The 22,131-nt window shown below is 44.1% G+C and overlaps 1 protein-coding gene across 12 annotated transcripts in view; it reads left to right on the top strand.

Moving 5' to 3' along the window:
* Positions 1–22,131, top strand: part of MAPKAP1 (MAPK associated protein 1) — a 274,623-nt gene that overhangs the window by 230,759 nt on the left and 21,733 nt on the right. For 10 of the 12 annotated variants that reach the window (XM_049628968.1, XM_049628934.1, XM_049629009.1 and 7 more), the window contains one exon: positions 15,550–15,687. The exons of 1 other annotated variant lie outside the window; for it this stretch is intronic. In XM_049628968.1, the coding sequence (XP_049484925.1) occupies positions 15,550–15,687 (138 nt within the window). Of the gene's footprint in view, positions 1–15,549; positions 15,688–19,006; positions 19,101–20,375; positions 21,389–22,131 lie in introns of those variants that run through there. One more of the 12 variants, XM_049628977.1, reaches the window with a different exon arrangement.

The raw sequence follows: 22,131 nt of genomic DNA, 5'->3' as shown, positions 1-22,131 counted from the left end.
GTAGCATTGCCACTTGCCTTTTTTAACTCAGGTGAATTCATTGCTTATTCATTCATGACTTTATTCAGGAAGCTTTTTAATGATCTCAGAAGTTATATTTGGATCCTCACCGAATAATCCAGACCTTTCAATTAATATTTGGGATTAATCTGTGCTCGCTTCGGCAGCACATATACTCAAATATTTGGGATTAATCTGTTCCAATTAAGGCTACATTTCTGTTTTGACTTACATGTAACAAGAGTAGAAGTCTCGTAGTAGTCAACATAATATCATCATCATCACGGCTGTCATTTATAGGTGTCTGCTGTGTGTTAAACACTGTGCTAAGTGCTTTACATACTCTGCAAAACTACCTAGAAGGTGGATATTTGTATCTTCCCCATCTAACAAAGAAGGTAAATGAGGTGCAGAGGGGTGACGTCTGTGGCCAAGCTCACACAGCAGGTAGTGTGAGGAGCAGAACCCTGGTTTGGCCAACTGAAGTGCACCTGCTCCCTCCGAAAGGACACCGGGGGGAGCAGGGAGCAGGTGTGGGTGCCAGGCTTAGTCAGGGAGCGGACCTGGCTCTGCCACCTGCCTCTGCCACGCCACCCCTTCCCGGACCTCGTTTGCTTGTGTGTGAAGGGAGGAGGTTTGCGCTCCAACGTCGAGGCCCACCGATTCTGGGTTTCTCACAAATGCTCCGTATGTGTCTCATAGTAAAGTCTTTTGTAATGCTGGTGTTAGTCTGGCTAATTTGTAATAAGCCTCAAAAATCTCTTCAAATACTCCTTCCCAGCCTCACTGACTGGAGCTTGAAACACGCTGACAGCACAGCTTAGTAGGTAAGAGGGGACCCTCGGATGTACAAAGCTCTGAATCGTGGCTCTGTCGGTAACCAGCTGTGTCAGGCAAGTGCCTTCATCTTTCAGAGCCTCAATTCCATTCTAACTGGGAATGTCAGTAGCACCAACTTCTTAGGATTGCCTTGGGGAGCAAGTTAGGCCATGTGAAGCACTTAGTACAGGGCCCGACGGGTGGTGGACCCCCTGTAAAGGAGAACTTGTGGTGGAGAGGCAGGGCTTTGAACAGACTCTGGAGCTAGAGGCCTGGGTTCAAACCCTGGCTCGTTTGTCCTCTGTATCACCACAGGCAAATGACTCAGAGCCTCTGTTTCCTCATTTGTAAAGTGAGGATAATAATCCCTGTCTCACAGATGTCCTTACAGGGATGAAATGACACCACACACGCACACTGCTCAGAAAGGCACCTGGCACATAGCAAGTCCTCAGTAAACACCAGCTGCTAAGATGATGATGATTTGAACAGACTAACTAGATGGATTAGCACCCAGTAACTTTGAACCAAAACACAGAACCCACCTTTTTTTCCTCTTTCTGGACCTGTTTCTGCCTCCTTAAAAAAGAAGGAAAGAAGGAGGGAAGGAAGGAAGGAAAAAGAAAGAGAAAGAAAGAAACAAAGAAACAAAGAAAGAAAGAGAAAGAGGGAGGAAGCTAAATATCTAAATTGTAAAAAAAAATTGCTTATTTAATGTCGATTCTTAAACATAAAATTCTTTGGTGTTTTTCTTCCTGGAGCTGCTTTTCCTGGTACTTACAGAAATAAAAATAATGAGGCTACTCAAAAAGAAGCCAGATTCAAGAAAGGGGGGGGGGGGGTAGAAGTACGTACTTTATTATTCCACTACGTACCATTCAAAAATACACAAAAATAGCGTTGGTGCTATAGTGGTGAGCGTAGCTGCCTTCCAAAAATACAGTCATCTGCTGTGCAGGAGTAATGAAGGTGGTCATCCTGCTGGGAGAGGAGGCTGTAGTGACTGCAGGGGAGACTTGGGATGCTGGTAAGGTTCTGCTTCTTGATCTGGATACCGATTACATGGGTATGTAGACTTTGTGAAAAAAATCAAGTTACACTGGGCTCCTGGGTGGCTCAGTCAGTTGAGCTTCCAACTTTGGCTCAGGTCATGATCTCGTGGTTCATGAGTTCGAGCCCCACTGCAGCTCGGAGCCTGGAGCCTGCTTTGGATTCTGTGTCTCCCTTTCTCTCTGCCCCTCCCTAGCTCGGCTCGCTCTCTCGCTTGCGCGCTCTCTCTCTCTCTCTCTCTTTCAAAAATAAATAAAAACATCAAAAAAAAATTTTTTTAAGAAAAAATCAAGTTATAGATACTCTTACAACTCATGCATTTTCTGTTGATATATTTTCAATTAAAAGTTTACTAAAATAAGAATGCTTCTCAGACATCTAGTTTGGGTTTGCCTACAGTACCTTCCCAGTAACAAAGGAGTGGCTCTGGTTTTAAGGAGCCCAGTAAGTAGCCGGACTGCAGCCAAGACAGAGGTCCAGGCTACAAGGCAGGGATTTTCCCAGGGAGCACAATCAGTAAATCCACCCATCCCCAAGGTAAAAAAGCAGTGCTTTGGAAAGATTACCAAGATCGTGAGCTTCTTTCCCTGTTTTTTTTTTCCAAAGGCAAAAAAGCCAAACTTTAATTCATTAGATTCTGACATGTATATTCATTTAAAGGAAGAAGTCCACAAAAGGATCTGTGGGAAGAGCCCAACTCTGTAGTCAGGATTGGGTTTAAATCCCAGCATTACCACTTACCCCCAGTGTCTCCTTGGACAAGTCCCTTTTCAGGCTTAGTTTTTGTCATCTGTAAAATGGGAACTCTAATGTTTACCTTTCAAGGTAGAATAAAATAAAGTGTTTGGCCCAGAGCAGCTGTATTCTGAAAGGAGGCTCATCTTAGTTGTTGTTACTATTGTCACTGTTACTTATTTTGCCCATGGCTTTCTGTCCAAGCCTACCATCTTGAAATTAGCCTGATCACTTAGATTAGGTAGTGGCTCTGTTGGCAGAGTTTCACTTGTAGCCACAGTGGAGGACACTTGTCAGGTAGAAGTGGATGATGACAGTGGCGAGGATATCTCTCCCTGGAGCAGTGGTTCTCAGAAGTGTGACTAGAGGCCAGGTCCCAGTCACCTCTGGAAGTTTCCAGTGGTACACATGGCACCCTCTGGTGGTGAGTCATGGCTCCAAGGAGCTTCTGAACGGTCAACTGTCAGAATATCTGTTTCAGTTACGAATCTACACTCAGTCTTACAAACAGAGCATTATGAACAGAAACTTCATATATTAGTCCTAAGGAATTTTGTGACAATTACGTAAACTCTGCCTGTGAGTACTATACCATGTGATTAATAAATAAGCTCATTTCCTGTTGCCATGTAGATGAGTTCTATAACTTCAGATCCCCTTTCCCTCGCGAAGCAGGTGACACCCTTTCATTTTAACAGTAACGACAATAAAAACTGGCAGAATAATCCAGGAATTCCTTCTTTCCAAAACTGACTCTACTGTAAAGGATAGGGCAGCAAACAACGCACTTTTATGAGCATTTGAGTGAGCAGCTGGATTCTGAGATCAGTAAATAATTTATTTTATTTCAACTGACTAGCCAGGTGCTTCAGATCTTTCCTGACACTGATGGATGGTCTCCTCTGCTCATCCATCCTGTGTCAGTCAGAGCAGAGATTTCACTTGCCCCCTGTGGCAAGTTCTTCTAAGTGGTAAGTGTCTGTGTGCAGCATTTCCCCAGTAGCCCTGCTGATTCCACAGAAAACTCCCCGTCCACTCTGAGTCAGTGGTACGCAGGAGCACGCAGCAGCGATCAGAATTCCCCAGCTCCGCGGCATCATCACAGCTGCTTGTCTCCCGATCAGGTAGTCGTGGCCCGTGCTCCCATTTTTGCCATCTGCCATCTGCTTCTGAGAAAGGCGAGGAGGGACGCAAATTTGGATCTGCAAGACCCTAACTTAAACTGATTTTCCACCAGACTTTTCTGTGATTGAAAAACTTTATTGGAGTCCCGTAGTGAAACCTGCGGCAAAGACCTGATCTTTGTAAATAATATTAAGAAGAATTACAATTTTCTTCAGTTTATTTATTTCTTTTGAGAAAAAAAGCACAAGTGGGGGAAGGGCAGAGAGAGAGAGAGAGAGAGAGAGGAGAAAGAATCCCAAGCAGGCTCTGCACTGTCAGCACAGAGCCTGATGCGGGGCTCGAACCCACAAACCGTGAGATCATGACCTGAGCTGAAGTCAGATGCTTAACGATTGAGACACCCAGGTGCCCCAGAATTACAGTTTTTAAAGGCAGTTATTTATCAAGTGCTTGCTATGTGCCAGGCACTTCGCTGATCACTCTTATATTCATTGTCTCCTATAATTATATCACTATTACTGGATAGTACTGATATTATCTCCATTTTTTATATCAGGAAACTAGGGTATAGGGAACAATTACTCATCAAGTAATGAAGCTGAGATCAGAATCCAGACTGTCTAAAGCTTCGTCCTGCACCTAACTACTATATTATGCCTTGAATGCAAATTGTCATCACACTAATACTCTTTAGCTCTAGGACAATTTTCAGTGTACTGTGAACTTTCCCCCCATCACCTTATTGAATCCACACAGAACAGTGATGATGTTATTCCCATTTCATAACAAAAAACCAAGGCTTGGAGGAGTAAATGAAGTAATGTGATGCATATAGAGAATTTAGTGTTGACTGGCACATAGCTATTACTTAATAAGCACTAACTTTCCTTCCCTCCCCCCCCCCCGCCCCCCAGCCATCAGGATAGACAGGGGGGTATCCAGTCCCAGTAACAGAACTGGGACTGAAGCCCAGTCCCATACGGCGAACCCAATCCATCAAGCCATGGATGTCTCAAATAATCTCTCTGAAAGGTTTCATGGTTTCCTTCACAAAGGAAGTGATTACTTCTAGTTGGCCAGTTCCAGAGATTCTGCACATCCTCACTCTTCCCCCTGCCCTAGCATCTGGGGGTCAGGGTCAGCATAGCATGCACGCCGCTGTTCCATCCTCTGTTCACATTGTCAGTCAGTCACTGCCCTTCTTCCCTCTGGGCCCAGAATCGTTTCTAACACAACCCTATAAGCGAGCCCTCGCAGTCAGTTCAAGTTGGTTCTTTTTTTTTTTTTTTTTTTTTTAATGTTTATTTATTTATTTTGAGAGAGAGGGCGGAAGGGGGAGAGGGAGAGAATCCCAAGCAGGCTCTGCACTGTCAGTACAGAACCCGACAGGGGCTCAGGCCCACAAACCATGAGATCATGACCTGAGCTGAAACCAAGAGTCGGACACTTAACTGACCAAGCCACCCAGGTGCCCCTGAAGTTGGTTCTTAAGTTGAAATCTATTCACCATCCCTGCTGTGCCAGCCTGGAAGGTTTACCACACAAAACTGTCATGCCTAACCATTCGTGTATTCCTTGAAAACGTCCTTGGAATATTTCATCTTGTCTGCTTCCTCTCTGTGTTGGGCCTAAAAGTACAGATGCCTTTAAGTGTAGCCCTTGCTTGAGCTTATACCACGTTGAGGTCATTTCCATTAATGTGATCTACCCATATGTCTGATGCTGGGTGCCTGACCATAGGATCAGGCACTAGGACGTGTGCGGCCAAAAATGCCAAGGCTGAGAGCTTGAAATGGGTTTGGAGAAAATCAAACTCAAAGGGTCAAGTATGGATGCCAACCAGGATCTAGGACACCCATAGCGTTCTGTCAGTAAGTATTTGTTGGCCGCCTGGTAGAAGCCGGATTGTGATGCACCAGCCAAGAGGCTGCCAGAAATCCACGTAAGAAACGGAACAGAGAAGGCCAAGATACCACCGTTGGGTACCACTTAATTACGTAGTACCTCAGAGCAGCAATTGTGACCCTGACTGTATATCAGAGTCGCCGAGTCCCTGATCTCATCCCGGGCCTGCTAGTCAGAATCTCCCCATAATTATGGGATTTGGGAAATGCAGCATCTCGGCATCCAGAGGACTTTCTTGCCCCTTATCTCTTGGTCCAAGGCTCGTTTTTACTGGGAAGGTTGGCTTGGAGTCCCTGATATAGGGTCTGAGGCTGAGAAGTGCCTTGACAGTTGTGCCACTGTGCTAACTTGATCCCTTCCCTTTATCATTTGTCAGTATACACCTATCCCCATGGCACCAAAGGTATAGGTCACTGAATCTGTAATATACCGTGAATTCCATCTGCGTCATAATTGCATATATAACCTAACATCATTCTGTGTAAGATGTACAGATTCTGTATAGGATTTACAGATAAAGACTGTTTCATAAAATCTCTCTGAAAGGTTTCGTGGTCGCCTCCACTATCTCTTCATAAAACAATCCATATGTATAATCGTAACACTTGTGATCATGGTAGTTATTTATCAAAAGTATCAAGTACAATAGCACATATCATAGAGAAGGCAGAGAGGTTTCATCTCATAAACTGACTCCAATCAAGTTTGTAATGGCTGCCCAGAGCATTATGCTGAGGCAGCATCTGGAGCTGCGTCTGAGGGCAACATAAAGAAACTCTGTGATTGATTAAAAATGCCTGCCCTGAGCCTGAGCATGATGAGAGGCAGCATATTTGCCATCTATTGTCTAACCTGGTTTATCTGTCCTGTTGCACTTACCATTTAACCCCCTGGTCAATACCTACAAGCCAGCACTCAAGGAGGACTTCATTACATTGCTATTTTTTAATATACAGCATGCAAACTTAAGAAGCACATTAATAACACAAGACTGAGTGAAAGCAAGCAGCTGTGGCCTGCACTTTTTTTTTTTTTTTTTTTTTACTCCTTGGGCTCACTCTGGTGCTGTGTGGCTCTATGAATAAAATATTTGCCCCTGTTATTTTCCACTTGGGGCACCTGTGGAGTATAGTTCGAGTAATTACATAATCTGGAAATGTAGGTTCTTAGCAAGTGAATTGATTTTCCCTCCTATTTCTGTTTCATTTTCTTACTGAGTACTAAGGAGATCTCCTCCTCCATTCAGACACATGAAAATGATCATGAGAGACATTCATCACACTTAGCTCCAAAATCCCTGGGTCCATTGAGTAATTTGAGGATGGCAATTCTAGTATCACATGATTATTCTGTCCCTGTTGTGACAACATTTTCTGAACCAAAATTTGGAATAGAGTTTAACAAGTACTAATGAGCTTATGAAATAGCAGGACAAATACTATCAAGACTGCCTCCAGAAAAAAAATTTTTTACCAGATTAGTGCTTACTGCAGTACTTGGGTTGAGGGAAGATCCCTGATAGGAAATGTCAGAAGCTCTCGGGGTTTTTTCTCACTGTGTACCTTCCTCTAATTCCTTGCTCCCAGATCTGCCCTTTTGAGAATACCTGTTGAGTATTCCAGGGCTACTAATGACAATGTATGAGGTTCCTCAGATGGTTGAGAAAGCCTTGAGAACTGGGAAAAGTGGAGAGCCATTGGCATAATGAAATTAATGGGAATAGGATAATGGAGTGTCAATCCAGCTTCTGTATTCCTTTTACCCTGCCCTCAACCTCGGCACTTGAGCTCCAACCTGATACCAGGGCCTGAACACGAGAAAGATCTGGTCTTTCCACCCTCTGTAGGTGATAATCACAAATGCTCTTAGGAAATGACATACTGCTTCCTAACTGACGCTGAAAGCTCACCTGAAGCATCTACTTGCCAGGAGAATGTTTAGTTTGGGAATCTAACTCCCTCAGTACAAAATCTTTGTAAACGCCTTGTTACAGAGAGAGCTTAGTCCTCATCCAGGGACAGGTGTTACTGGGTGGAACAGTCTCGGGTCTCATCCAGTCAGCTCCACCCTTGTGCCCATGCGGTGCTGTGTACGGCTGTGTATTCATGGACTCATTCCTGTTCAGGCCACTGCTTAGTTTTCATTCCAAGGATAAAGGCCTAGTCAAGTATACTCACACTTGTTACCGAGTCCCTAACTGACCACACATTGGAATTGGTAGCTCTTAGCTATGGTTCCCAAAAGGTTTCAGATGATTAGCCCTTGAATGGAACCAGTGATTCTGGGGCCCAGTACCCCCACTTGATCTCAAGAATGTAAGGCTCCACTGGGTATCATTATAGTTGTGGCTAAAATATTGTATTGTTACCTATTTTGGGTCCCTTAGGGAGACAGTGCTTTTTATACTGTATTGCATTTGCTCATGATGTGAATATACCCACTATATAAACTTGATGCATTGAGACAGGAGAGGTGGTCTGTTTAAACCCTGGCCTGATAGTCTGGGGATGTGAATTACGGGTACAGCGCTGTCATTAATGGGTGACATCAGACAAGTCATATCCCCACCCTGAGCCTCAATTTCTTCATATGGAGAATGAAAGCCCCAGACTGGGTGATCTCTGAGGTCTCATTAAGCCCAAACAGCCTTTGTGTCTGATCCTGTGTGTAAATTCAGGCAAGTTTCAAAGACTTCCCTGAATGCTCTGTGGATGCTATCGATTGGCTGTGTGGATTCAGCACAATCCACTCCAGCAAAGAGTTGTTCATTGGCACTCCCAGGGGCTTTTCCAGGCTTTCACAGGCTCTAGGTAACCCGAAGACAAGAGGATTGTAGAATTGTATAAAAAACTACTCCAGGATTTAACAACAGTGGAGCTTTTCTAGTCTTAGATTCAAAGTTGTAGGAAATTGATGAATGAACCACAGCTCGTGATGTCTGAACAAATAAATAACAACTGAGGAAATACACTGAGGCATGGAATATTAAATGCCCTAATTTTTGCCAAACTGGTGTTTTAGCTTCTTAGAAGGGCATTTTAAGCGTGCCTTAGGGGAGATTGTGCCTCCTGGGAGTCAAGCATGCGCCTCTGAGACAGTAGGAAGCGGCAAGCTGGTTGGGAAACAACCCAGAGTTGGTCAGATAGACCTGGTTTTCAACCCAGCTTTGCCATTTACTGACTTGATACACCCTGCCTAAGTACATCATTTCACCTTTCTGCAGTTCATCTCAGTAATAATCTTACTAAAACCTGAGCCCTTATTATTTTTTAAAAATTTGTTTTGGGGCGCCTGGGTGGCTCAGTCGGTTGAGCGTCCGACTTCAGCTCAGGTCACGATCTCACAATCCGCGAGTTCGAGCCCCGCGTCGGGCTCTGGGCTGACGGCTCAGAGCCTGGAGCCTGCTTTCGATTCTGTGTCTCCCTCTCTCTCTGCCCCTCCCCTGTTCGTGCTCTGTCTCTCTCTGTCTCAAAAATAAATAAACGTTAAAAAAAAAAATTTAAAAAAAAAAATTTGTTTTAATGTTTATTTACTTTTGAGACGGGGGTGGGGGGGGACGGGGCAAGGGCGCAGAGAGAGAGTAGGAGACGCAGAATCTGAAGCAGGCTCCAGGCTCTGAGCTGTCAGCACAGAGCCCAACACAGGGCTCTAACTCACGGACCACGAGATCGTGACCTAAGCCAAAGTCGGACACTTAACCGACTGAGCCACCCAGGCACCCCGAGGCTTATTATGTGCCAGGCATTCTGCTGAGTGTTTTACATGCTTAGGCCACCCCATCTTCATGGCATCCTGGGAGCTGGTACTGTTTGTTACCCCCTTTCACAGAGGAGGAAGCTCAGGCTTACCCAGGGAGAAGCACCTTAACCCAGGACAACAATGGGGATGTGCTGGCAAAATCAAGATCTAGAGACCTAGGAGGTGGCTGGGAGGTGCCGGGGGTTCCCCTAGCAAGAGTGGTCCCACTGCTCCAGCTGTGACAACGGTTTTCCTGGTGTCGAATATGGACTCTAGGTTGCAGAGAAGTATGGCCAATGACACTTGGTAATGGGAGGTTATTGCAAGGATGCGTGAGGGCGAGAATGTTGGTCTCCCCAGGCAGACAGTCATTCTGGATCCTGGTTCTTCCAAGGCTGTGATGTAGAGCAGGTCCCAGAGATAATGCCCCCAGACTAGGGCCAAGCAGATCCCTTGTTCACATCCCTCCCAGCTCTCCTTGTGCTCCCTGTCCAGACTTTCAGCACAGGGTCTGTGTCACATCCCATAGCCCAGTGCCTAACTCCTGTTAATGATAGTCATGAGAAATAGTGGCGTAGGTCACAGCGATATGTGAAGCCCTATTTCCAAGCACTTTACAAGTCTTATTTAATCCTCACAAAAGCCCAGAAGGTAGATTCTGTTATCATCACCATTTTACAGCACCTTGCCCAAAGTCACATAGTTAGGAATTAAGGAAACTGATATTCAAACTCAGGACTCTCTGACTCTGAAGTCTCTATGCCTAATCTCTCTGCACTACTGCCTTTAAATATAAAATGGGCTCTACTGCCTTCCAGATAGAAGTGGGTAAGCTCTCAGTAAGTTGGTCAACACAAAAGGACCCAGCACAGAGCTGCCCAAAGTAGATATTCAGTCTGTTAGCAGAAGATGATATACATGCTAATTTCCTCTTATGGACATCTTTTGTGTAGTTAAAACAGACAAGGGTCTCCTTGTGATAACTCTAAAGCCTTGGACAAATAGTTTCCCCCAGAGAGTTGTATATACATTAGAGTTGCATTTTTGTTTATTTTGAGCTGTCTTGTTAGGGAAGGATTTATATGCTGGCATTGACAGGACAGCAATCAGGCATTGTTTTCCACCTTTGACAGTTGGCGTGATAGTTTGCTTCCAGTGAGGTTTGACTCACTATCTGGAAGCTGTCAGAAGTGGGAGCATGAAAAGGTCATGACGGATGGCTATGGATAAGTGGGTAGGGGGAGAGCTGGTTAAAGGAGACAGTTGGCCTCGCTTATTTCTGAGGGAAGGGGCTGACCCTGTCCGCTTTGGGCCAGCCCTCATGCTCTCTTCCTCACCTACCACAGCTGGTCAGGTGAAGCCCTGCCAGGCAGCGTTTTGTGAGAGTGGCCCCAGGGTGGCCATAATGTAGCCACGGGAGCCCTTCCCAGCAGCCCAGCCACGTGGGTGCTTGAGAACTGCTAGATGGAAGTAGGTCTTTATGTAGGATTTGCCTTCATGACTATCAGTTACCGGATTCAGCATACTGCCTTCCCCACACCATAAAAGTTGGGAAAGGGTACTGAATTCTGAGTAGAAACCAAGAAAAGGTCAGCTCCTAAAATAATGTTTGTTTTTATTTCGGGTGAATTTTTTGTTTTGTAAAAACACAGAAAAGGAAAGGACCTAATCCTACTAGCCAGAATTGACACTGTTCCCGTTGGGAACATATCCTTTTGATCTCTTTTCTATAAATATTTTTCCTGCTCTTTTCACTTGGCTTCAGAAGAATTTTTCCAAGTCCAAGCTTATCTCATACAGAATTTTTCGTGGTTGTGTTGTAGTCCATCGTAGTTGGATTAACTGTTCCTTTGTTGGCCATTTAAGTTGGAGAAATGGAAACTTCACAAAAGCCAACTTCCCTTGTTTTCATAGACATGTGTTTATAATTTGAAATACTTACACATACTGTGTAAGTGACACTTTAAGGAATGCCTCTGCCTTTCCTTCGGTGACTTTACACAAAAACTTTAGCCAAGGAAATTAAAACCACGCTCATTGGTCATAAAGAAGAATATTGCTAGGATTTCATGCTCCAGTTTGTCATGTCTGAACAAAAATAAGTGTGCATTTATTGGCACATTTGAATGTTTATTTTTTCCTTTGTAAAAATTTAAAAAGGACACTGGGGAGCTCAGTCAGTTAAGAGTCCGACTCTTGATTTCAGCTCAGGTCATGATCTCATAGTTCATGGGTTCAAGCCCCACATTGGACCCTGTCCTGATGGCGTGGAGCCTGCTTGGGTTTCTCTCCCTCTCTCTCTCTCTCTCTCCTTCTCTTCCTGTCCATCCCCGCTTTAAAAACAAAAAAACAAAAACAAAAAAACATTGAAAGAGGATACTAAAGTCTAGCTGAGCAGAATTTCTCATTACATCTGGAACTCAACTGAATGCGTCCATGCAGAGCAGTGGGAAGTGCCATACTTAGGAACAAGATCGCTCTGGGCATGAAATGGCTTTTCCACTTAAAAGCTTCCCAACCTTGGACACGTACCTTCACCTCTCCTAGTGCATGTTATAGAAAATACCAAGCATGGTTTTTTGCAGAATAGCATAGTGGCTGAGAGGACAGATTTTGGGACCAAATTTTCTGACTTTCTCCAAATTCTAGCTTTGCCCCATTTTAGCTGTGTGATCTTGGGCAAGTTACTTAACCGCCCTGGGTTTCCATTTTCTCATCTATAAAATAGGAATAAATACAGTAACCAATTTGATCCGGGCGTTGTGAGATTTGAATTCGTGCACACAGGATTTCTAACCATGCTAACATATATTTGGTGCCAGGTAATATTCACCCCTCTTTGCCCCTGGCGTGGACTGTGGTGCCAGCCTCCTAACTGGTCTCCTCTCCACCAGGCTGCCTCCTCCTTCCAGCCAAGAAGGAGACCTTGGACCCCCAAGGCAGGGACAGAAGAGGTCTGTGATTGCTTCCAGGCTAGATTCTGCAGACTGTCCTCAGCAGTGGGTTCTGGGTCTGCCCAGGAGAATGGGCTCCAAGGCTACACCGCCCCAGGGCCTGCCAAACTGGAAGCAGAGGGTTGTCACTTGTCCAGCAAGCACAGATCAGCTCCTGTGGGCTGTGTGCCCTGTGTTATGAAGCTGAGACTCACACACATCTCAAGTACAGTGAGATTATTTAATGTACAAAAGGATTTTTCCCATCAGGAAAGATCCCCCTACAGGTTCCTTTAAATAGTGACTCCTCCAGGCAGGCAAGTGTTTTACAGATCATTAACTACTTGACTGAAAGCCTGCAGGGCAGAGAAACTTCAGACTAAAGTGTTGGGAGCCCCTGCCAATTACAGATCAATCCAAAATGAATATAAAGTATCTCTGGAACTAGAAGTCAGTGGGAAAATGTGATTTGATTCGGAAAAAATCTGATTTACAGACAACTTTTTTGGAACACACCAGTTGTTTAAATGGTGTTCCACCTGCCTGCCCATCTTGAACCTAATGCATTCAGTCTCCCACATCTTCATCCCCAAACGCCAGAATTGGGGTTCCCCTCTGCGAACAGTGACTGCACAATAACCCCCAGAAAGGGCGTCATTGGGAAAGTGTTTTTGTGGCCATGCAGAGAGTAGGCAATTGATGCAGAGATACAGCCCGAAATGGATGAACTATACAGTAACAATTTGCAGATAAAAATAATAGAAGTTAAAGTGTACTTTACATGATAAAAGAAAGATGAAAGAGGACGAGAGTCTGTTACATCTGAGATGGTTACAAAAGTCCTGCTTTGTGAAGTAGGCTCTGTTGAAAAGATTGATGCCATGGGGAGTGACCTTGGCTTGGAGCAGGAGCTGGTGATGTATGTATGAGCATCCCTCTGCTAAATGGACCCAGATTTGTAGCACTAATATACATGGGAGCCCAGAACCAAACTCAGTACGGCAATAAATCAACAGCCACTTTGGGTGTCATTTCTGGTTTATATTCCACTATTGTTCTATCACTTTAATTCATGTCACTATCATCTTTTCATCTGGAACAGTTTTATATAATTTTCCAGTGGAGTTACCTGACAAATCCTATCAAATTAACAAGGTACATTAACAATATTGACTGACTACGGCTTCAGGAGTCGCAGGGCCGTAGAACAAAATTTTAAAGCTGTGTCTCTCTGGTGATGATTCCCCCCCCCCCCCTTTCTGGGAAAGGAATGTGGGGCAGGGTTTATTCCACATATGAGATATGCACATTTATTTTGCTCTGCTCAGTTTTGACTGTTATAAATGTCAAAATAAGAAGAAGGAGGAGGAGGGACAAAAACAAAAACAAAAAAAACCAACGCACTTGCTACCAGCAGCCATGGCGTAAGTACTTTTCTTCTCTCAGGGAACTATAGAAATGTCCAGATCTTTAACAATTAATGGCCAAATTGGAGGGAGGAGTGTAACTGGGTAGTCGTAATCTATTTTAAGTGAAATGTAATGAAACTGGTCTCCTGATACATTCTCACCCTCCTGAAATCATCTAGACCTGAACGGCCGGAGTCCATTGGACTTATGACATTATGCCTGATTGAAATATGGAATTCCTGAAATATGTCTAATGACAAATTCCAGCGTTCAATTAATAAAAATATACCAGTTGTTCATCTTTTCCAAAGACCACACAGTAATGACCAGGGTTAAGCAACTGTGCCGCATCGTCTCCCGTGAAGACCGCAGACGAGACCGGTGTTGTCTGTATGGTCTCCTGCCTTTGTCTGACCGCTCTTTGGGATTTCTTTAGTCAGAAAATAAAATAGAAATGGAGTGTGTGGCAGACCTCATCACTAGAATGGTTTTTTTTTTATATATATATATATATATATATATATATATATATATATATATATATTTTGTTCGTTTGCTTAATTTTAAATTTGCTCACAGACTATGGTCATTGTGTTTTGGGGGGTTTTTTGTTTGTTTGTTTTTAATTGAGCTGTTTCTTTTATCTGCTTTTCCTTTTGGCCTACTAAGTTTTCTCAACGTCGTACTGAAAAATTTCTGAGGTGATCCATGGAACAAAACGAGTTAATTCTGATTGTCTTTTTGTTACAGTATGTACATTTGATGGCTTTAATTATCTCTTATATCTTTGCTTGATTTTGCTTTTTTTCCACTTTGCCCCTGACCTTTAAACCATGGCCTGAAATATTAGTTACTTTCAAGATTCTATCTGGGGCCCACTCTGGAAGGCATATTGAAGGTTTTTGTCTCACTTCATGAACAGATTCCTCAATTTTCAGCAAAAGAGGAAAAAGAGAGCATCTAGTCTAGATCGTGTGTGTCGGGCCGAGCATACGCTGCTCAGTGACCCTGGGAGAGCGATTGCTGTGCATCGCCACAGTTATCCTAGGACACCTTTCATCCCAGGCATCACCTTTGTTCTCCCAACACCTTTGCTCCCGGTGACTGTACAGTATGTTATGTCTTTCACAGCTCTGAAAATGAAGCCCACAGTGCCAGTATTTAACCTGCTGCATTCCTGTTATAAAGTCTTTGTTGCATAAATCTCACACCCAGTGCTGTTTCTCCCTACGCTGGAGAAGCAGTGACCTCCGCAGACTGAAGCAAAGCTCCAAGACTTGAACTTGGAAGGTTTTATCTAAAGGACCTTTGATCCTCCTGTGACTTCTCTCAATCAATATAGCTTGGATAATTATTTAGTGTCAGAGAAGGGCAAAGATAGATTTTTCCTATTTTTAGTGTATTAAAAAAAAAAGAAGACCACTGATCAAAATGTTTTTCTTAACGAACTTTATGTTATGGTTTATTTCATTACCATACGGAGGTATAATGTAGGGTTAACTATGCAGGTGAACCCTGCGTTGTATCTGTAGTGCATCTAGGATGGCATGTTTTTTTAACTTTTCTATATGCTTCTTGGTGGTTTCTCCCCTCAACTCACCCACGCGGGAAACCAAGCTGTGCATCTTCTGTATGCCCTTTGGAATCTCCTTATGGCTGTCTTAAGCCAGTGGCATTCCCCAAAGCCCTAAGGAAGAGCTCTTGTTCATCTAATTTAAAATATACAAAACAGGTCAAATGATTACACCGAAATCACTTACACCTTCCACTTTTTGTGGCTTCTTTTTTGTCCTTCCCTCCCCCCCCCCCCCCCCCCCCCCACCCCGGCCTTACAGGTATCTCTGGAGACAAAGTAGAGATAGACCCTGTTACGAATCAGAAAGCCAGCACTAAGTTTTGGATTAAGCAGAAACCCATCTCAATCGATTCTGACCTGCTCTGTGCCTGTGACCTTGCTGAAGAAAAAAGCCCCAGTGAGTAGTCCCTTTTATTTATGTCTCCTTTCTCTCTTTCCCCTCTTCCCCTCTGTGTGCTGGGTGCCGGGAGAATATATTGCCACCGTGTCCTTTTTTCCTTGGGTCTGTTTAATTCATTACCAGAAATTTCTTTTAATCAGACAGGATTGTATTATGGTGCCCAGAGCCTGACATGGGCCCCCATCCTGTTCCGTCTTGATGGCAGCAGAGAACCTCACAGCCCTGGCTCCTGACCTCCAGAGCCCCGCCCTGGGGACTAGGGGCCTGGGGGCAGGTTCCTGCTGAGAATTGGACTCCCCAGAGCCCTCATTTCACTTTGTGCTCCCTTCCTCTTCCCATTTGGGGGACTTGGGCAGTCGGACCTGGACCTGCCTTCCTTCCAGATTGAGGGAGGCTGGGAGATTTCCTGTGGCAGCCTAAGACTAGATTTAGATATCCATCAAGCTGGAAGTGTCAACAGCCTCCAGATTATTGGCAGCTGCATGACCTACCAGCTCGTAATTAAACTCCTGCCTGGTCCTGCAGAAGAGATCACTGCTGGGCTGGCACTCCTCTGCTTAAATTATCAAAGTAGATACAGTCTGGTTGTATATTTTGGCATATTATATTTTTGCAGTTAAGTAATTGAGTGTAGCATTTAGATTAATCATTTTTAAGACTTCAGTCCCATCGAGAGGCAGAAAGGACACAGATCACACTGAAGTTCCTCCATGGGAGAAAAAAGTTTAAAGTAGACAAGAATTTGTTAGCTGCCTGGGAAAGGCTACAAGACAGTTATTGTCAGAGCCTGGTACGTATCGGTATCGCCTGTAGAGCCTGTTTAAAATGCAGTTATCCAAGGGCCCATCCCCAGCGGGTTCTGATTCAGTAACTTTGGAGAATGACATGATTTTTGTTAATCCCTTTACTCCAGTGCCTGCTGAATTGGGGAACAAGTGTTATAAGGAATGACGTACTCAAAAGGAACAATAAGAAATGTAAAGGCCAGCAAGTGTTTATCATATGGTTCAAGTTTTTGAGATAATACTGACTAAACTGGGACCTAAAAAGCAAAAAAAAACCCGAGGGAGGCGTACAGACAGAGCACCTGCCACACTGCCTCCTTTATGGGTGGGGTTTTTTTGGTCAGATCCAGCTATGCTGGGCTACGCAATCTCCTCCTTTCAACCTGTGAGGCTCCAGCTGGGCAAGAAGGGAGAACCTAGTGGTACCGAGGGGAAGGAGGCAGGCCGGGTCCACCCACCCCCCCCTCCCCCCAGCTTGCTGCCATTCCTGTCATCCCAGTGAGGAGATCCTGCAAGATGGCTGCCAGAAGGGGCTGGTGAGAAAATTGCTTGCTGCTCTGGGGCCCTTGCCTCTGCCTTTAGATAAACATCTTCCTAATCCCTCTCACGGCAGCTTATCAGCCAATAAAGATGTCATTGTTCTAGCATCTTTCTTCCCAAGAACTCAGGATGCTTTGAAAAGTAACATTTTATAAATTCTCCGTGTCTCTGAAAAATGAAAGGCAATCACATGTTGCATAGAGGGATAAGCTGGAGTAGAAAGGTTAGGGAAAGAACTAGAAACGGGATTCAGATTTCCCTTAACACTCATACCGAGACACTCACTTGCCAAGGAGTGTGCTTCGGGCACCGAAAGGTGAAGGGTGTAGCACAGCCAGTGTGAGAGGGAAGGAAGAAAGGATGCACAGACAGCACCTCCCGGTTGCCTCTGGCCATCAGTCAGTCAGGAAGTGATTAGCAGACGTCTGTGACAGTGACCACAAGTTCCAAGCCTGGGGGATGCAGAGCAGACGTGGGGCCCACCTTTGCAATATTGACAATCCAGCAAGAGAGTCTTTTGTCGTGTTTGCAGACCTACTGGATGGTTCTGTGTAAAAACCGCACATGTGGGTCGTAAAGAGGTTTCCTTCTCTCTCACTCTGGCTCCCGAGGTCTAAAAATTGTGACACTTGCCTGAACAAAGGAGCGCACTGGCCCAGTCAAACACTTCCTGTGTCCCTGTGCCCTGTCAGTGCTTTCCAAACCATGTTCCTCAGAGGTCTGGGGATGGGGGAGGGGGCAGGTTTGGGCAGAAGGACTCCCCTTCAACCAGTAGAGCTCTACTATTTTCTCTTTGGGGATTCTGCATTTAAAAAGTCTGTCGGGGGTGGCTCAGTCGGTTAAGCGTCTGACTCTTGATCTCAGCTCAGGTCTTGATCTCAGGGTTGGGAATTCAAGCTCCGTGTTGGGCTCTGCACTAGGTGTGAAGCCTACTTTAAAAAAAAAAAAAAAGTCAACCGATAAAAAGGATTTTGCTACTTAAAAAAAAATTTTTTGAAAGTTACAGGCTCACCAAGTAAAATCCAGATTCCTCAGCATAGCCCTTAAAGACATTGACCACTTGAGGTTCATAGCCCATAATTTCCCATTCTGAACTTGAGCTGCAGTCAACTGTGAACTGCTCGCACACGAACACACCTCGAATTCTGTGCTTCTGCTGTTCCCATCACCTGGAGTACGCCTCCACCCTGATTCTCCCTCTAACTGACAGGCACCTCTGCTTCCTCAGGCCTGGCTCATTCATCTTTCTAGGGTCAGGCTCTCTCCACGACTTTGTCTCCAGGAGCTTGCACACGCCTGTGGTACAGTAGCTCTCACGCTGTGCCATATGTATCGACTTCAAGTCTGTCCCGCTCTCCCACCCCCATCTCCTTGCTGAACTAATTGACCCAGGAACTGCTTTCTGTGTCCTCAGTCTGCAGCACAGTGCCCACAGAGTTGTCCTCAATGAATGTTTGCTATCTTCGAATTGAACTTAATGTGGCCAGAATTTAGAAACCAAAAGTTACTCAGCATAATTTATGTTGTAAAGTACCCAAACAAAGGTGTACTAACTGAATCAGCTTGATGCTGTGTTATTTTTTTTTTTTTTATGATTTCCAGTATCTTCATCAAATTAATTCAGTGACTTAATCTAAAAAGTTCATCTTCAAGACCATCATCAGACCACAGAATTAATCTGTGGGGCTGTTTCTTCCTCTTCTTTTTTTAAAGGATTAATGGTAACCCTTTTTATCTTTTGTGTCTGTTGAACCTTAGAAAAAAAGTTATTTTAACAGCACTCAAGAAATGAAAGTCACTATATTTCCCAAGTTTAGCCTGTGATTTTTATCAGCATAGTGATATATGTTTGTAGCTGAGTTTACATCAAAAATTATTCTGGGGGCCTTCTTGAATGAATTATGGCAAAGAGAGAGAGTCTAGAAGTAGATAAGGTTTTTGATTTCTGCAATATATTTCCTTTTTCATGTTTTTATCTCTCGTAACACAAGCGTCCTGCCGAAGACTGGAACGTGTGACCAACTGGAATAATGTAGTTGTGAAAACAGCAGACGTGTTATTAAACAGCCTCTTTACAAAAAGGCAGTAAGTGTTGGAAGGATAATGAAGTTGTCCTGGTCTGTCTTGAGACATGTTTGTCAGAATTCTGAGCAGAAAAGAAATGGTTTTTAAAACCTTCGAATATGGCCAGTTTGCAGTGTTTATTGAGAAAGCCTCTGTCAAACCATTAATTTGGTCGTCATAAGGAACGCAGCTCAAGTTTAATTGACACCATATCCAAAAAGTATGTGAATAGAGGACTTGGCAAAGGGACTGAGCAACGGAGCGCCCGCAGTGAGACCCGTAATTACACATACCGTGGGTCAGAAAGACCCGGACTCTGCAGCCGTGCTCCATGAATAGCAGTTCTGTGGCTCTCTTTCCTTCTCCTAACTTCTCCGTCTTAGGCTGTGTTCTCAGAGGGAAGATTTATTGCTCTGTCCCTGTGAGTGTTTAAGGATCTGGAACTTAATGACTAAATAGATACATGCCTTAGAAGAAATTTGTACGTATAAATATAGACTCTCACCAGTTAGTTGAGAAAATCTGTGTATCAAAAGCCCAGAGAAATTGAGAATAAATTCTGCCTTTCCAGGTTGGGAGGGGGGAAGAAAGGCTGCACGCTGTCATTATTATTGCAATCAGTGACTTCTTAGTCTGGTTTTGCCACTCCTTAGGATACCTTTTGCTGTTTTGAAGGGTGTCGCAAACCTCTAAAAGATGAATTAATTTTAATTCATCGTAAGTGAACAGATATGTATATGGCACATAGGAGGGGAGAATGTCTCCGTATCAGAAACTACCATGGCTAAATTATCTCAGAGAAATAATTCTCCATCCTTCTACAGGTCCAAACCTAGGCTTTAGATGCAGTGGGCTCTCTTTTTAAGTGCCAGCCTCAAACTCCAACACTGAAACAAAAGCAAGGCACCTTTTTTTTTTTAAACTAGCGCCCTTCAGAGACTCTCAGGCTGGATTTAAATGAAGTACCAGCCTCCACCGTGCCAGGTCTGCGTTTATCGTGAGAAGGTTGTGCAGGTTTCCAGGCTTCAAAGGAAGCAGCCTATCATTAAGAAATCAGATTTAAACCTTAATAAAGTAGCTGTCGTCTTTATAGCTGAAAAGAGCGCTGTATCTCAATTAAGTATAGATAATAGAAAATCTTAAGGAAGCAACATAATAGAGGTAACCTGATTATGTTCTCTTGCAATAGTATAATTTAAAGGAAATCTGATTCTGTTGATGCTGGTGGGGGATTGCTTGTTTGGTTTTTTTTATTGTTGTTTTTTGTTTTTGTTTTGTTTTGTTTGTCCAAAACAGTGTGTGGATACAGGATAGGAACTCTTTGGCATCATGAGTTAACCACAACTGCGAGAGACTGTCAAGCCCTCGTGAATAGAACCTGCTGGATGTTTGAGATGAGACTCAGTTAAGGTTATGAGTTAAATTAGCTGGGCTTATTGGTGACCTCCCGCTTAAATGAATCTTTCTTTTCATAAGTACTTGACAAGATCTGTAAAGTAGTGTATTTAATTTACTAATTAAATTAAAGCTACTGAATAATGATTTGTCCACATTGATTTAGCTTAAATAGAAAAGATCAGCATTGTTGTGATCTTCAGCCACCTTAATGACCAGGCCAGTTAGACACAAAGGCCTCTCGTGTTTTATAGGTCCGAAGTACGTAGGTAAGCCCAGGCTGTAATTGAATTGCCTGCACCGCACCCTGCAGTTGCAGATTCCCTTTGCCTTCTCGTTCCATTGTTACACTGGGGCTTAAGAGAATGTTAACGCGGTAATAGGCACAGGGCCTTCCCCATTATACGTCTTGCTATCGAGCGGTTCTGCATGACTAGTTAAAGAAGATGGCAAGAAGATTAATGAAAGCAAGGCTAATACAGAAGGGGGTACTTTTGCAAGACTTCTACCGAGGAGATATTAGAGCTGAACCAGAGCTTGGCTTTTTTCTTTATCCTGTGACCTTTGAACCTGCCTTAGTGTTGAGAGCTGCCAGGGAAGTCGACATTTTGATTGATGTTGGTACACGAGTCAGTCTTTCCCATTGAATTCCACATCTGCACGAAAATAGCTTTTCCAGCAGAATTCATACTGGCCAGAAGTGATAGCCAAATTGATGGCTGAAATGCTTTTATGTAGTTTTCATTTAAACCTAAAGGTATTTGATGGTTTAATTCAGTATCCAGTTTTCATAGATTATAAGCATTCGCTTATATGTCCTTAATGGGTTCATCAACTCATAGTGAAACACCAGTATTGAGACTGTTCAGAGGTTTGCAAACAGAGCTCCAAGCAGGCTTTATGGAGGAGTAAAAGCAGTCATCAAACAAACCTTCACCATCCTTAAAAAAGAAAAATCAGTCTGAGGGCCCAGGTTTTGTACATAAAGTAAAGCATCTCACTGTTTCTGGAAAGCTACAGATGGGGAAGTCTGAAATCTCTCGGTACCCCACCTCAGCCCCAGCTCAGAGGCTCTCCTGATCCACCCAAATGCTGAGTTCCCTGACCTTGCCCTTGGGACACTAGCATTCCTTCGGAAAGGGATTGTTCTGGTCTGCTTGTAAGACGGCCCCGCACAGATACAAACATCTTCATGTGTCCCCACTAATTCTGTGACCTTGCTTGTGGAGCTGCAGGCCTTTAGTGTGTGTGTGTGTGTGTATCTTTGAATGCGCTTGTGTGTGCATCCCCCACCCCCTGTCCCAACAAAGGAGAGAGAACAGGGAGACTGACAGAAGGATTCGGGTTTTGTTGCTAAAATCCACTTGGGTACACCCCAATCCATATGTTGAATCCTCTGATCCGCTGATTTCTTTTCTTCCTATTTGACAGGGGTAGTCATGCTAGCAGAGAACAAGCATGCACATGCACACATGCACACATGTGTGTGCACACGCACGCACACGCTGATGTGACAGGCATTCCAGTTCCTATGGCAGGAGATACCCAAGGATTTTGTCATTCTTTAGTTGCTCATGAGAATGAAAGAGAAGTGAGGAGGACGTTAGCCACCCCTGGATGAAAGAGCTGCAGCCCCTGAATGAGTGGGTGGATGGCC

The sequence above is a fragment of the Panthera uncia genome, chromosome D4, assembly GCF_023721935.1.
Source record: "Panthera uncia isolate 11264 chromosome D4, Puncia_PCG_1.0, whole genome shotgun sequence".
Lineage (NCBI taxonomy): Eukaryota > Metazoa > Chordata > Mammalia > Carnivora > Felidae > Panthera > Panthera uncia.
This window is presented reverse-complemented; position numbering and strand designations above follow the sequence as displayed.